The sequence below is a fragment of the Aphelocoma coerulescens genome, chromosome 3, assembly GCF_041296385.1.
Source record: "Aphelocoma coerulescens isolate FSJ_1873_10779 chromosome 3, UR_Acoe_1.0, whole genome shotgun sequence".
NCBI lineage: Eukaryota > Metazoa > Chordata > Aves > Passeriformes > Corvidae > Aphelocoma > Aphelocoma coerulescens.
The window spans coordinates 64998342-65015027 of record NC_091016.1 but is presented as its reverse complement, the minus strand read 5'-3'; the positions used below and the strand labels follow the sequence as shown (position 1 = coordinate 65015027).

At 39.7% G+C, this 16686-nt stretch overlaps 1 protein-coding gene across 4 annotated transcripts in view; it reads right to left on the bottom strand.

Moving 5' to 3' along the window:
- The window catches only part of IPCEF1 (interaction protein for cytohesin exchange factors 1), a 62306-nt gene that overhangs the window by 24057 nt on the left and 21563 nt on the right, over nucleotides 1-16686 (bottom strand). For all 4 annotated transcript variants that reach the window (XM_069010642.1, XM_069010640.1, XM_069010641.1 and 1 more), the window contains 4 exons: nucleotides 9438-9511; nucleotides 8234-8305; nucleotides 5271-5332; nucleotides 811-899 (listed from right to left, as the gene is read on the bottom strand). In XM_069010642.1, coding sequence (XP_068866743.1) covers nucleotides 811-899; nucleotides 5271-5332; nucleotides 8234-8305; nucleotides 9438-9511 — 297 coding nt within the window. The remainder of the gene's footprint in view (nucleotides 1-810; nucleotides 900-5270; nucleotides 5333-8233; nucleotides 8306-9437; nucleotides 9512-16686) is intronic.

Sequence of the window (16686 nt, the reverse complement as noted above, 5' to 3'; positions counted from 1 at the left end):
GCAAATTAACAACTTCTCTCTCTTTACTTAAAAAAAACCAAAAAAACCTGAAAAATTAAAATAATTAAAGAAAATCCATTTAAAGCACATGTAAGAGCAATGAGATCAGTGGGAAAAACAATGACATAGAAACAAGATTAATAGGGCAAGCAGATAATAATTAGGCAAGTCAATTTGATTAGGTTCATGAGGGTGCATAGTGCTTATTCTAATTTATGAAATTAAGTGAGACAGGAAAGAATATCCTGGGACAATATGCTACATAGATTTTGGAAGAATGCCTTATTTTTTTCATAGTCTATTTTTCAGAAGTAGAGGAAAGAAAACAGATTTTATCACTGTGTGAAGAGGCCTCTTTCCCTTCACTTCACTGCCACAAAAGCAACTTCAAATTCAGCAGTCTTAGAAACAGCTCACTCAAATAAATAAATACTGTTGGATGATGCTACCAGGGTCACAAAAAGAGAGAGATTTCAGGATTGATTTTAAAAAAAGCGAGAATAGTATGAAAAAAACAGCTTATAGCAGTAAAGACACAGTTTGTGCATGAGGTAGAATGACACCTGCCTTTCTCCAGCAAGATAAATAAGAAGGTGTTGATCTTTTACAGCGCAAAGCTCCCTGTGGTGCAGGATGTGATAACTGTGTGCTCTGCCACAGGACGGGCAGTCGGGGCACAGGCGTTTCACAGGAACACAGGGTGAACATTTCCAGACATGGTTTTAGGTTATTCCTACAGGCCCACCACCTCAAGGGAGTTTGTTTCAACCTGCTTGCAACAAGAAACAAGGTAATTACTGGAACACTTACCGAAGGAGGAGGTGGTGTCTGGACTGTGTAGGGAGGAGGTGGCGTGTCTGTTATTTCTGGATCATCATGTTCACTTTCACTGTAGCATTCTGAGGCAGACATGGAAAATGAGCAAAAATAAAGAGTTAGACCAACATATTTATTCCTTGCAGCACTGTGGCAACCAGAGATCACCAAGTAGGTGAACTTAGGTCCACACATTAACAAGTCAGTGTCTCCTAATCCATTTGTGGTAATGCTACACTACTTCATGACTTTATTTATTTATTTTTAGTAAAAACAATAGTTGTTAATTTGCTGTAACAGGAAACACTGGTTGCACTGTTCTAGGTAGCTTTACAAGTAGGTTAGGGGTGGGTTTTTTTCCTGTCTTTGCAGCCTTAAAAGTTTCATTTGTAGGAGAAGTCAGTGGAGAGCTTTTGCAAGTAGCGGAGGCAATCCCTCAATCTCTGTAACCAGTAAGTTTTCCTGGAGCTAGCAACAGGTGTTGGGGGTTTGGCTGCAATTTTGGAGTAAACAGATTGTTCATATCATATTTTGGAAACTCTAGAGCAGCCTTGTGAGGGTCTTTTGTCACACATGGTAACTCACATAGACACACCATACGGCACAGCATTACATATGAAGAGGCAGTACCAAAAGCAAACACAGTAGGACTACCCTAGTAGTCTCTCTTTTTCTTTTTCCTTTTTTTTTCTTTTTCTTTTTTAGCAAAAACAAACTGATAAGAACCTCAGTATCTCTTGACATGTGGAAGAGGCAGTCATGCTGTTATTTCTTTCAACTATCTGTGCAGCAGGTAGAAACATTTTCTAAAAATTTGTTTAAAGGAGGATTAAATGAAGTGATAATCATTGATAAAATTAGACACAGAAAAAGGGAGGCAGAATGCTGCTGGTTCTTATGCCCAGGACCTGGGGACAAGATCATACAATTATAGAATAGTTTGGTTTGGGAGGGACCTTAAAAGGTCATATAGTCCAACTTCTCTGAAATGAGCAGGGACACCTTCAACTAGACCAAGTTGCTTAGAGCCCTGTCCAGCCTGTCCTTGAATGTTTCCAGGGATGGAGCTTCTGCCACCTCTCTGTGACACCAGTTTCAGTGTTTTGCCAACCTCACTGTAAAAAATTAAAGTCTAAAAATCTAGTCTAAACTGGCCCTTTCTTAGTGTAAAACCATTACCCCTTGTCCTGTATGCCCTGCTAAGAAATTTCCCCCCCCTTCTTTCTTACAGGCCCTCTTAATGCACTGAAGGGCCACAAGGGTCACTTTTGCTAAATCTCCCAGCACAGATGCAACCTCTACAGGAGCAAATGCTTGCGTCCTGCCCTGCACGGTATGTGCAGAGTGACAGAACTCACCCCTACCCCACTGAGCTGGGGACATGAGAGTTTGCAAAGACGAAGTCAGAGCTTAATGAGGACAACTGGAGTGAGTGCCCAGTGTCCCAGAACAGAGGCTGCCCCCGTGGTCTCCATGGGTTCCAGCACTGCCCTTTGCTGGCCATATGCACTCAGCAGTTTGTGCTGTCCAATGTTGGAACCCTGGGTTTAGAGAATTTAGGTTTCTGGGATATAATAATATATATATGTGTAACAATATGGAGGATTTCAGGTGTGGATTTGTTCTTCTTTTCTCCTTCTTCACAAATCTGGGTGTTCTGGTATTGGGTCAAAAAACGCACACTGCAGATCATGAATAGTTAGTTATTTGATTATAAGTAAAAACAAATTACTTTGCATTCTGTAATTCGGTAATTCGGACCTTAAAAGGCCTTGGAAGTTAGAACTCACAGCCATTTTTCTACCTTGTTAACTTGGAGGCACACTCAGTGCAGCTCTATTATAGATAAGAAATTATAAACATCAGTTAGAAGAGAAGCCTGGCATCTCCTGCGTTTCAATCCGAACTCTGAGTAAAAGAACTCACGATTCAGAGGCAAAACGAAAATGGAGATATTGACAGTCCAAGAACTTCTGTCCAGCTCTGCCCCAGAGAGCAGGAGTTGCTTAAGTTCAGGGAGTACTTCATCAGAGCTGGACTTCAGGGGCTCACACCACTAGAAAGCAGTGTGTTAGCATGGTCTCTGGACAGTCACCTGAGATTATTTAATCTAAAATTAACTCATTTAATACCCACATGTATTATTTTTGTGCATGTCATTGGGGGGGGTGGGGGGAGGGGGGCTAATAAGCACAGAATGAGGGGGATAAAGTTTTAAGAGAGAAGAATTTTGTACATGAGAGAGAATTTTATAGCATGTTAACAAAGAGAAATTTAAAGGGGTTCATTACTTTTTCTCCCTGTACTCTTTGCAGAACCATAGGGGTTTTGAGTAGCATAGATGGCTCTTCTGTTTACTGGAAATCTGTGTTGGCACATCTGAGCATAAAGAACTGAAACTGGCTGCAGTAAGGCCTATATTGAATTCTAATACTCTATTAATGCCTTTTTGAGTAACTCTTAGTAAAAGGCTTATTGTTTCTACACCTCCCCTTTTAGGCACACAGAAGAACTGAAAAAGAATCTACAGCTGTTTCTGATACTCCAAATACACAAATGGCAGTGGGGGGGGATGTTAAAATGCACAGAAAGTACATGAATACACAAGAAATGCCATGAAAAGAGCCAGAACTTCTGAAGAATTATGGTGTGTGATACAGAGAGGAAGAACAGGTCAGCAGGAACAGAAGTGACTGTGGCTAGTGACAGTTCTTTTATGAAGCATAGCAATGTTTCTGTAAGGGCACGTCCACCCAGGCACCAGCGGGTGCTGCACCCACACTGAAGGCAGCTGCTGGATCACCTGTGACAAAACATGCATTAAAAGAAAAGGAGGTGTTTGACACCAGAATCAGAAGGCCTTTTTCTGAAGGGGAGATGGCCCACCAGCTTTAAAAGCTGAATAAATTTTGGCTATGTTATGTTATTGCAAGGTAATTAGCCTGCTGCAGAGATTATTGAGTGGATTATTTTGTATCTTTTGGTCATTTTTTTATAAAAGTAGGAGTGGTGGAATGACTCATTTTGTGTTGCTTCGTAATTCTTGATTCAGCCAACACAGCCAGTATCACATTTTTGAGCCTTAAAAAAATTGGTTTAATGTATAAAATTTTGCCCATTCTCATTTTCCATCAAACTCTTCCCTTCATGAAAAATGGACAACATATTTGCACACTTCCTCTCTGAGTACAAGTATCTTGCAGTTCTTGCTACACAACCTAATATTCAATATAGCCCTTTATCCTAAAGTGTTTTGGTAAAGTTGGCTTCAAAGAGGACACAGAGAGGAGGAATTAGATGGTGTGGGAATTAACAAGTTTCCTGACAAGAAACAACTGTGAACTGAAAACAAGAAAGAAACTGATGAGACTTTCTGGATCTCCAGGAATCAGTAATATCTGTGTTTACCAACCCCAAAGCTGCTTTTAATGGTAGAGCATAAATGGAGCCAAATCAAGTTAATCAATTATGGAATTGCATGTCCCAAGCCTGAACATAAACCCCAATCTTGAATTTTGTGATAAAGCAGAAGGGATGCAGAGAGGAACATTTCCTTGCTTAGGCAAAACAGGTTGCATCACTTAAGTGTTCATACTACTGCAAATACCAGTTTCTTCTTCATAATGACAGCTCCTTCACAAGCTCAGCAGTTCTAAAAAGGGCACTGGGTACCAATACTCTAAAAATGGAGACTTAAAAGCTCTGATGATGACGCATATTCCTCGGAGAGTTAAAAGCCCAGATGATGACACATCTTCCTCAGGTTAGAGTCCATTCCTGGTTTGGTAACATAATACTACCCAGAGCACTTCTCATTCTAAATCAGTTCCTCTGCCCAGATTTGTGATTTGAGTGCAGGTATCCTCCCACCAAAGAGTTATATTGGGTCAGTGTGCAAATTAAGACAATAAATAAATTGCTTGGGAACTTCTAAAGTTTCTCATTCCATAATGAACTCTCGAGCTTGGCTCTGAAAAAATTGTAGGCTCCAGAATAGCAGTACCACCCCCTTGTCTCCCAACACTGTGGTTGTTGAAACCCCCAGGACTGAAGGACACAGTAGGGATGGGTCTGCAGAGCACAAGGTGTTCCTAGGCCTGCAAGCTGCCATGCTGCAGCACAACTCCTGTAATATAACTCACCAGCTCAAAACCCAGAGCAGCACAGCTGTACATCTTCACACTTGGTAGGCTTAGCAAGCCAGCAAACTGCCAAAAAGTAGTTACACACCTCTGACAGGATCACCGAGTGTCTCTCCCTCACACTGTTTCTCACCATTTTTTCTTTTCCTGTGATTACTCTATGCTGTGACAATGTGGTTTCTCTGAGCTCAGAGTAGATAGACCCAAGATGATAGTTTAAAAAAAAAAAGAAAATAGCCCACAAAAATTTGGCCAAACTAAAACTGTGAAGAGCACAATGTAGTTACACGCTGAAACCAGTGAGGAGCATACCTTCCTCGTTCTTCCCGTTTGGTGCCTGAGGGTCTACAGCCATTCCCAGCTTACTTAGCCACCTGTGTTTGAAACAGAGGGAACACAGAGTCAGGGACACTCTCATGCTCTTCAGACAGAGTTTTGTTCCTTTCAGTTGTGCTCTACATCACCTGAAGACTAAATGTCAAAGTTTCTATTTCTTAGATCATCTTCTAGAAAGGCACCAGTCACCTCTATATTAATATTTCCTGTAATGAACAGGATTAGTTGCCTGGGACATCTTCTTTCCCTGCTACTGTAAAAAGGTACTACTGATGACCAGGAATCGCATTTGTGGAAGCTAAAGAAAAAGTCTTTGTGCTATAACACTACGTCAGTGATTTAGTCCAGCCATTGAGGTGTCATCCTTCACCTGAGATGAAGAAAAAGGCATGGCAGCTGTAGAAGACGATATCAGCTGCCCTGGCCAAAAGTATTGCAGCACAGTCTGTGCCACTTGAAACCAAGTTTTTGATCATAACATACCACATTCTTCACCTTGCTTTGTACTTTTCGTTTTAGTAAGTCTCACTTCCTGGGTTGTTTTAAGCTATTAACAGGGTTCTTTTCACTTGTCATCCTAGGTGGCTGCATTTTTCCAGTGCTAGAAACATTCCCTAGTTATACTTTTTGTGTATTATGTTTGCTTGTAGGTCATTCAGATCTATCCAGATTTTAAGTAGCTAAAAACTGAAAAAGCTCAAGCTTTTAAGATTAAAACTCAAGGTATTAATAGAGAAAGTATGAAGGGCAGGAATTCATTACTGGAAAAAACAACACTTTGTTTGATTTTGGTTCTACTAAAGCAATGGGAAATTTGGAAGATCAGCATCAAAGTAACTGCACTTTTAGACTGCAGTATGAACAATAGAGCCACAAACAATTCAGAAAAACAAAGTGTCGTTTTTGTAAGAGTAGTCTATTGACTCTTTTCTAACAACTAATTCTAACAATGATTTTTTAAATGAAAACCCACCTTAACAAGGAAAAGATTTGCTAAATACTTTTGGGACTTCATGAATGACAAGGGCAGCCAAGCCACTAATAACTATGTACAACTGGCCAGGTAAATGCATGCAGCTAGTCAGCATGCCTTTACTTTTCATGTGTGCATGACAATAGCAAATACATAATAAATTAGTGAAACAAATGACTGTGTTAATAAATCTACTATTGATTTAATAGAGATGTATGTGCAGGTATATGCATATATAGATATATGCAAGAAGAGTTACAAAAGGTTATGATCCATCAACCATTTATGCACACCAGAAACTCAACACACAAATGCTCCAGTGAGTTCAGTGGAACCATTCACACGTGTATTTACAGCACTGGAGCCAAGAGAACAGATGTCCTTTAGTCTGTTTTGACATATGTGTGAGTATGCATGTATTTTATGTATTAAATGCATGTATTTTATACTTTGCCAAGGAAAACATCATCAGTTGCAACAGTGAGGACTTAGTTCAACACAGCGCAGGCTGCTCTAACACTAGGCTACCTAGCTTTAAGCCAAAATGAAATTGACTCAAGAAGTGAAGTTTGAACAAAATCATTCCAGAGGCATAAGAGCTAAGACACCTGCATAGATTTCAATCACTCACTCACAGGAGCCTAAACATTTCTCACATGAGAATTTCCAGCTGGGCTCCAAACTGGCTGTTAGCACTCACTGATATCCTCCATTAGCTCTAATTTTCCTTCTCCATATGTCCTTCCATCTCTTCTCTCTCACCCAGGGTTACCCTCTCTATGGAAATATTCCTGTCCAGCAGTCCCTCATTCTCAGTCGTCCTTATTGTATCTGCCTCAGGAATTTGTCACTCCATTCAGGAGCTCTGGTAGGAAATGCAGGAACACAGAAACGGATGGTTATCTCCCCACCAGAATGCTCTGTGCTGCTCCAACTTGCAAAGGGCAACAGAGTCTTTTCATTTGTATTTACTTGTAGAGCACAGATTTATTAATACATATCTGTGTACATACATTACTGTAATATTGTACATTTCTGTATCTACAGACCTTTCAGAAAGTCACACACATTCTCTCAATCTCTCTCTTTTTCTATAGTGGTAAATTTGTATGAGGGAATGAGTAGTCAATGTCCTGTGAAAAATCTCACAAAGATCACCAGGAGAGCCAGGATTAAAATCCTGACCTGTCATAGGAGCTCTCCTCCCATTCAGACTGTACTGCTTTGTATCCAGTATTTGGCCATTTAATGCAATAGCATAGAGAACAGACTGCAATCTAAAGCAGAAAAGGCAAAGATATGAGATCTATCTAAATCAGCCAAAATTGGATCAGCAGAAAATAATATCTTTCTGATAGCTCAGTAGTTTCTAAAATGGCAGCATTCATATCCATTTTTACTTCTTCCATTGAAAACTATCTGGTTGTTTTTCTTCTGGACATTTGTGGAAGGAAAATTTCTGACCTGTCATGAGGATCATTCAACTACAGTGTACTTTGGTGCTGTGATTAATACTTATTTGCAGTAAAGAAACAGCCCTTTATACCCCTCTAACCCTCCTTGTTAGCTGACGTGGTACTCTGAAATCAGAAATTGTTATATTCTAGTCCTAGACAATTTCTGGGACAAAACTGTGTTAAGTTTTTCCCTCTCTTTCCTTCGTCCCCTCACTTCTTCCAAGGTGATGTACTTGCTATCAAATTGTAGCACCTCTATAAGAGAAAGGGATTTATATCAGCAAATGTTAGGAAGATTAGTATCAAAATTGGGCTAATTATGCAATTCTGATTTCAATTATAATTAATGAACAAAGTGCAATAGTTTTCTTCCATTTAGTGACCAGAAAAATTAGACTCAGTAATTCCACAGATAAATTTGTCAACTGCTTGACAGTGAAAGAATGAACTTTCAAAGGGTGCTCTCATGCATGAGACAGGATGAAACATGACCAGTTGCTCCTACTTACGTGTTCATTTCCAGAACATTTTCTGCCGCAAAATAAAATGTCTTGATCTGTGGGTGGCTGATCTTAATAGCACTTTAGGAAAAGAAAAATAGAAGAGATATAAAGAAAACTAGTTCCCATAAGAAAGAAAAAATAATAGCTGAATGAATTATTTAAAATATTTATTCGCTCCACCGAATTAATCCGGATTAGCTTGTCCATCAATATAGCTCTTTCTTTATAACTCTAGTCTATTTTTAGCTCATTTCCTAGGCCACACAGTATCCAGAGAGTATAAACTACAGGAACTAAAAAGGGAGGAATAAAGAATAAAACAAAGGCTTCCATTATTTCATTACATAATCCTGTTGCTTTCCCACTACTCAAATACTATGTGCAGTTTTGCTTCCTCCAGCTCTGAAATGTAAAGCAAACCTGAAAAGGGTTTGGAGGAAGCACCAATAGTGACCCAAGACATGGAACAGCTTCCATGAGTGGTCAATCAGGCTAAGACCCCACAGCACAGAAAACTGATGGCTGAGGGAAGGGACATGTGATGCAGTAAAATCACATGCAGCACACAGCTGGTGAACAGTGACTGACTCTTCTGACTTCTCCAACAGAAGAATGAAGACTTTCTCTTGAGTGACACAATTAAAACCATGCTGAGCTTTATAACTTTGAACAACAGCAACACCCCTCCAAACCTTTGAAGTGTGCTCAGAAGCAGCTGGAAGTCAGTGCTGCATATGGAGTTTGGAGAGAATATTTTTAAATGTGCACCCCACTAAAGAAAGTGTTTATTCCCTGCACATCCAAAGGCTTCAAGTACAGCCCAAGCTCAGTTGCACCACAGCAGCCTAAAGAATAGTCCAGACTTGGAGTAATGCAGCATTACTTGCACCACTGCTGACCTCCTCAACTAAGAGGGGGCATCTGAGAATTACAGCTTACTCATAAGCAGTGAATGAAAAAGAGAAAAAAAAAGAAAGCATTTGGCACATTGACCTGTTTTTTTTGTTTGTGGTTTTACCAAAGCACATCTGGCAGAGATTTTAAAAAAATATTTTTGCAATATGGTTTTCTTTCAGTAGCTCAATTAATATCTCATTATTTATACAACACAAAAGAACTCCCCACAGTTTCACTGCCAAAGATTACTGAGATTCATTCCTTGCAACGTTGTAAAAAATCATGCAAAAGTGGGAACAAGAGATAAACTTACTGCTTTTTTTTGCATTCAATTGCTCGATCCACACTGAAGTCTGGAAGTCTTATAAATCCTTCTGCTTTTTCAGCCTTCCATAAAAGAAAAAAAAATTAAATATCACCAAATCAACCAACTGGTAAGACACTAGACTCCAATGCTGAATAATATTTAACATGCAAGTGCTTGTTTTTGACAGCTTTTTATACTGTGAAAATATATGCTCATCACCATGGGGACAGATTAACGCCTGATGAAATATTTCTATACCAGCTATATTTGTGCAAATCCTGGGTGCTGGAGAGCCATCACTCCTGTTGGTGCAAGTGGCAGAGTGTGAGCATAGATTTTGTTGACTAATAAGGATGAACAAGGGTTATATCATCTGTTCAGGTCGGGATGGCACCTACAATCTCAATGGTGTGTTTGTGCCATGACACAGCGTGTATGCTTCTTACACATGTACATCTTACATGTAACAGCAGCACATAAAATGACCTATGTATAGCTGAAAAATACAATTCAGAAGTTCCCCAAGATGATTCTAAGTAGAAATGGAGGAGGGAGTCCCCTGTGTAATTGCAGCATGGACCATTTTGCAGGGTCACCTGTACATGAGCAAAGCAGAGGCAATGCAGGCTGCTGCCGTGCCACAAGGTGCAAGGGGATCATCCCATGCAGCTGAGGTCTGTTTTTAAACACTGCAAACCTGCCTCAGATGGCTTTGGTCACCCAGCTATCACTCCCCCCAGAAATTTGCAGGCATGGTACAAGAGGTAGCAAAATCCAGGCAGATATTTACAGTAGCCTGTTTATATCCAGTCAGCCCTTTCTGGATGCGAGAAGGTTTGCTGAGCACTGACGTCTCTGCTCTCAGTCAGCAGGACTCTGAGTCAGAGCATTGCTCCAGCAAAACTGCAGTGACAAGCCTCAAATCCCTGTTTGTGCTGCCTGAAACTGAAACATCTGAAGCAGAAACATCTTCTTTTACTACATCTATCTACATACACCTGGTCATCTACGATAAGATTAGGAATCCTCCTAAGATGAGCAATATATAATGTAGATGAAAGTCTGTAGGACATAACATCAGGAAGAAGTGTACTTTCCAAAGCACAGAATACTCATTCCTGAATCACATTGTTGCTGCTCCCAGCCATTACTCGTAGACACATTAAAATTCTGAAAATGTACACTGAGTTAAAGCAGGTAAAATATACACAACAGTTACAAAGGCAGAGGATAAATGAAGATGACTGACAGTATCTCAAGTCTCATTATGCATGAATATGACAAGACTATAAAAAGATGTTCATCAAGAAAAGCCTTTGAGCTTTAATGCTTGGAAGTAAGAATCTCCAAGAACTGAAATATGGATACAGAATGGATATTTCAATGGGTGGTTTCTCCTCACGTCTGCATATCTGTTCTTTGGTATACAATAAATCATGGCCTAACTATCATTCCTGCCATTTACATGTATTAAGCATTCATATGAGAGGTTTGTATTTTGCATCATCACCAGTAAAGGGTTTTGCTGCTCCAGGACACACACACACACACACAGAGCGTTGGTGGAAGGGGGTTTTCTTATTTTCTTTAAGCACAGGAGAAAAAATGATTTTTTTACATCTGGGCTGAAAAACATTCATTTTGTAATATTTGTATGAAAAAGTTTATATTTGCTACTGTGGGCTTTTAGCACTCTGATTGTATTTGTATCTGTAAAACTTGTTTAGAGACTAGCTCAGGGAGCTTTTGTTTCCATTCTATAGGTTGGAATTTTATGAGACTAAACTCACTGAGATAAATAACAACTAACTAAAGCTAGTATTACCATCCCAGATCCACACTATATTAAGTATATAAGGATGAGTAAATGAGTAGGGGTGAGTAATGAAGAAGCTCTATTCTTGGGCTGCACTGTACTAAAGATAGAGATTGTATTATCCTGCATTTCTGTACCAAAAAGATGGTCACTTACTGTATTGGGAACACCAAAATTCCTATTTGGTTCCCAAGACAAATCTGAGAATACCAGAGACCAATCTCAAAAAAGCTGTCCATGAGGTACAACAAACACTATTGCAGGCATTGCTGGATGAGAAACCTGCCTCAAGTGAGAAATGCATACAGTGCCAGTTGTTTCTCTGCAGTATGAATCAACAATCCCAGTTTAAGAAAAAGTTATGCATGAGACCCTGTGTGAAGGAGTATGCTCAGGTACCCATGCAGCAATAAATCCATGGCCTGGGCTAGGTAAGTCATCAGGTGGGCGAGTGGGTGATTCAGGTCTGGGACAGGTTTGGCCTTTCTTAAATGTTTCAAATGCAATCACAGCTCAGCCAGTTCTGTCTATCAGTGCAGTAACCATTGGTCTAGATTGCATCCTACAAACAGTTTAGAGTGCTGCAGAAGCACTCATGAGGGGATTAAGTCCATGAAATGCCGTTAGATAAGTCACTGTCTGTATAGTCAATGTATAAAAGTATTTGAGTGTTTGGATTTTGTATTGGACTAGTGAATTATTAGGACCCCGTAAGCCACTGTGGAGACACCCACCTGGAATGCTCCCACCCATGCAGAAATGGAGCTTGGACTTGCACCACTGAACTAATCCATTAGTAATTTAGATAGACTCCTCCACCTAAATTAGAGAAGCACCCTCTAAATTACTAATGAAAATAGGTCTGTAGGCTTTGATTTCAGGGCTCTAATGTTAACAGCTGTACAGCAGAGAAACCCCAGACTTCTTATGCAGTATTTGGCATGTTCCAGTTGGTAAAAGATTATGTTCTCACATACACATTCTCTCTCAATCCATTCAGATTTTATACTAATTCTGTCTGTGATTTCATATTTGTTAATTTAAGGAAAAAATTATGTTTCATTTTATGTATGACTGAAAGGAAGGACAATGGTGTGAAGCTTTGAAAGCACTATTGGTACACATCTCAAATGTGCCATCTATGTAACAGAAAAGAGGGGCTTGATGCATATGTAGTTCATAATTATCAGGAAAAAAAGAAATGAATAAAGGAAAAGAAGTCACAACATTAAAACCTTATGGGTGTTGTTACAGTCAGCAAATGGAATTCCAAATAAACCCTAGGAACAGAACATGTGAAATCATCTTCCCAGTCATTCTTGGGATAAAAATGACATTTTAAAGCATATAGAAATCCTAAGTGTTTTCTTTCTTCCAAAATGTTATCTCTAACATGACTTTAGCATGCTATTATTTAACTCACACTTTTCACTCAAGCTTCCTTCAAATTTTGATGCAAAGCTGTAAATTAGCTCTAAAAACTCAGATAAAAAGAACCTTGACCTGCTTTCTACTTAATCAGGATGTTTAAAAGAATAAGCTGTTATCTCTTGTGGGTTTTATGGAGGTTAGCCTAACATAAATCTGTACTTTCGCTATTCCAAATTGTAGAAAAATAATTTCATTAATGACAACAGTCTCTGCAAATGCTTGCAGCAACAAAGAAAGCCATTTTTTCACAGAAAAAGCTTTGCACTCAAAAAAAAATTATTTACGAAACACAATGCATGAATCCAATGAAAGAGGCTAATGTCCTTTTGAGCTTGCCTCAATACATTATCTAAATGTTGTGGCTTTAGGAGATTTAGTAAGTCATTTAAAGTGAGTGTAATGTTGCAGCAAGATTTTTAAAATAGTGCTTTAAAATGAAATATCTGGTTATTGCGGAACAACTCCAATCTGCAAATCAGGGTTGTCCTCATGGCTTCATCACAGTGTTTCAGCACTGCCCCCAGAAGACCCTATGGATGCTGGAAAAAGCAGTTTAGACTTTTTAGCCTTTTTTTCTCTGCCAAGTACACCAATGAGCCATCCTGTAGAACTCTGAATAATTTGTGTAAGATATTGGGCCAGAGGTCCCCAAGCCTCTCAGCACAATCAGCCAACATCAATGACTTTTTCTCATCCATGTAAGCAGCTATTACAACTCAAAGGTAAAAGACTTTTATTTTAAAAGACTGTCATTATACAGCTTCCCGCAAAGCTGTTGGAGTGAGGACCAATTTAAGTGCAGTGAATGGGGGGGAGGGGGGGAAGGTACAAAGATAAATAGTGACAGTAGATCACAGCCTGCAACTCTTTAATTTTATATTTATATTTCTTTTCAGATGAATCCCCATGACAACCATCGTTGACACATTCTGCAAAAATCTATTTCAACTCTATTTGGAAAACCAGTCAAGCTACCCTAAAGACCCACCAGACAGAGGCATTTATTCCTGTGTCCCATTCCAGCCAACACTGTCCAACACAGCTGAAACAAGCACAGAGAACCAGGAGCATAGATTATGTAACAATCCTCCCCACCACCCCTCTTCCTATGTAAGAATACTAATTCCCTCTGGAGTTTCAATATGAGAATTGAAACTGCTAAAGGGTCAGGCAGGATCACAAACTGAACTATTTAAACACTTGTCTTCAAGGCAGCTCCCTACAGAGAGCAGTACTGAAAAAAAAAAGGAACCAAACACCAACACAGTGAAGAGCCATTGTCCAAGGAGTCTGGTGTTCTTGAATGCACCCAGAAAGTCTGACTGCTCAGATCCATTTTCTGATATTTCCTGTGTTTTCATTGCAAAACAACCCTTCTGTGCTTCCTCCCAGTCCAAACAGCTTCCCCTCCACAGACTGGGAGTGCTTCCATGCTGCAAAGAGTTTACGTGCCTCATGTTTTGTAGAAAGAAGAAGGGTGTGTGGGACAGGCTCCAGGGCAGCCTACCCAAGCCTGCTGAGACCACCAGGCCCTGACCTCAGCTAGCTCATCCAAAATTTATTCAGATTTGCCTGTGTTCTCTAGCTTTCTTTCAGTAAGGAGAATCTTGACTCTTGGGGTGTCTGATTTGCTATTGCTGACCTGTTTATTATTTTTACTCTTTTGAGTTGTGGCATTCACAAAATATTTTTATGTTAGATTGAAGGAAATATCAGATGCAAATGTCACAACAAGTGTCCTATATCATATACCAAAATCTGCCTCTCCTGAGAGACCTAGAACCAGAGTGGCTTGAAGAAAAATTAAACCAGACTCACAGAAACATCCAGAGCTTCAGAGGCACATGAAGACAAACTTGACCAAGAAGATGATATTCAGGTGAGGTAATCTACCCAAATCCAGGATAATGCACATTCCCATACAAATTCCACCCACTCTCTATTTTCTCCATCCCCATTAGAGAAAAGGTCCAGCACCCTGTTGCTATGCTACAGTTGCCAGTGTCTGGTTTTCACACAGCCACAAACAAACCACACTCATTTCTCACAAGAACAGAACTGTTCAAGCAGAGCTACAGGCAACCTGTAGCTTTGACGTCAGCCCCACTCTTTCATCACCACCTTTGGCATCAGCCTCTGTAAAAGGGCTGGTTGCAGGAAGCCTCAGGCACGTGAGAAGCAGGACTCCTGTTTCAACAGGACTTTAGACTGTCATCTTGTATGCCACCTTAGGACCAAGGATCAACTTTACTGAAGACAGTGGAAGCACAGGCAGTCCTAATGCCAGGCCAGAGACTTAAAAGAAATGTCAAGCAAGCAAGTGAATATGTCACTGCTATTTCTCCTTCATCAATCTAGAATTGAGAATATCTGGGTCTAATTGATCTAAGGTATGACTCTGAGCATGCGTCTGGTCTCAAGAATTTAAGAAAGCAGGTCTTAGCAAACCCCACAGTCACTGACATTCTGCAAACCTTGCCTGGATCTATAGTTACACAGAGCACTTTAGGCTGCCCGAAGGATCTTTGTGATTTTAACTTAAAATAGTGTGTGAGAGTTGGCAGAAGTTAAAAGCAAAGAGGTATTACCAGCTGGCACGCTTAAAGAACAACTGTGGCAGGTGAGAACTCAGGGCTGACACAAGACAACAGTATTTTGAAGCCATATGAGCTCTCCAGAGGAAATTAAATAAGTTGGAGCGAGGCTGACACTTATTTTTCAGCCTTGTTCATTTGGGGGCAGCCAGTGGCAGTCAGGAAGTAGGCATGGACTAAAAGGATGAATGCTGTCTAGGAGCGCTGGGACCAGCATGATCATGGTTTCTCTGGATCTCAGGAGTGGAATTTAACCTGGCCAAAACAACTGAAGGAAGAGAAGGAATTTGCACCTCTCCCCCATCACCCTTCTCTTCCCAGAGGCAAATTTTTAGTAGTCTTGCCTTTTCATTTCTTCCCAGCTTGATTACTCCTTTCCGATGCTTTCCATGTCTAAAAAGACACCTCAGCCAGCCAGCTCACCTTTCTTAAAACGGCTGGCCAGAAGTATAACTGCAAATACAGATTTATAACAGACAATATTAATAAGGTTTTGCAACGTATTAATGCTGCTGATTAGAATATCTGCCAAGCCATGTCCTTCAAACAGAGATATTGTAAGTATTAGGGAAAAAAGTGCCTTTTAAAACTTTTTTTTACCTAATTTTTCTATTTCTTTTCTTTCTCTTATGCATGCATTTAACTTAGTCTTGAAAGAAATCTGTATCAGACTACTACAACATCATAAAAAACAACAGCCCAAGACTAGCAGAGTTACTTTCATTTTACCTCAAAAAGAAATAGCTAATATAATCTTGAAGTACTAGTCAAAGTTTTTATTCTGATTTTAAAAAAGCAAACAAAAAAAATCTCTCTCTCTCTCACATACACACACAAGCAAACAAAAAACCGCTAACACTATACCCACAACTGAAGGGAGAATGTGAAATACTCTACATGACTAAAGCTTTGTTTAGGGTATGAGGATTTTTTTTAATGGCTTAAACTGTTTTATTTATTCCCTGAAACCGTTAGCAACATTTTTAATGAGGATTATTGCAATGGAAATAAACAAGTGGAAACAGCCCAGACTGCCTTTGATTTTTTTAAATGCTCTAAGAATTAATAAGGGTTCCTTTAATCTTTCATCCTTTGCTGTGCCTGGGACATGCTGATTTCCAGAGTAGCTAATTTGCATTTAGAGAACCTCGTGTCCATCCACAATTCAACACTGAAGCTGCTGATTTTCAACTTATGTTTTTTCTGGCATACCCTAATTCTCTTCACACCCTAATTCTGGGCTCTGTCACTCCATCATTTGAATGTGTTAAGAGCTTTTTAGAGGTAGCAGTGCAGACAGCAAAGTGAACAGGATAATTATATCTGAATCTTCCTAGGATGGGCAAGACACCCTCTCTGCCCAATCAAACAAGCTCAGAGTAAAGCCAGCTGCCCTCTACCATTTGAAAGGAAA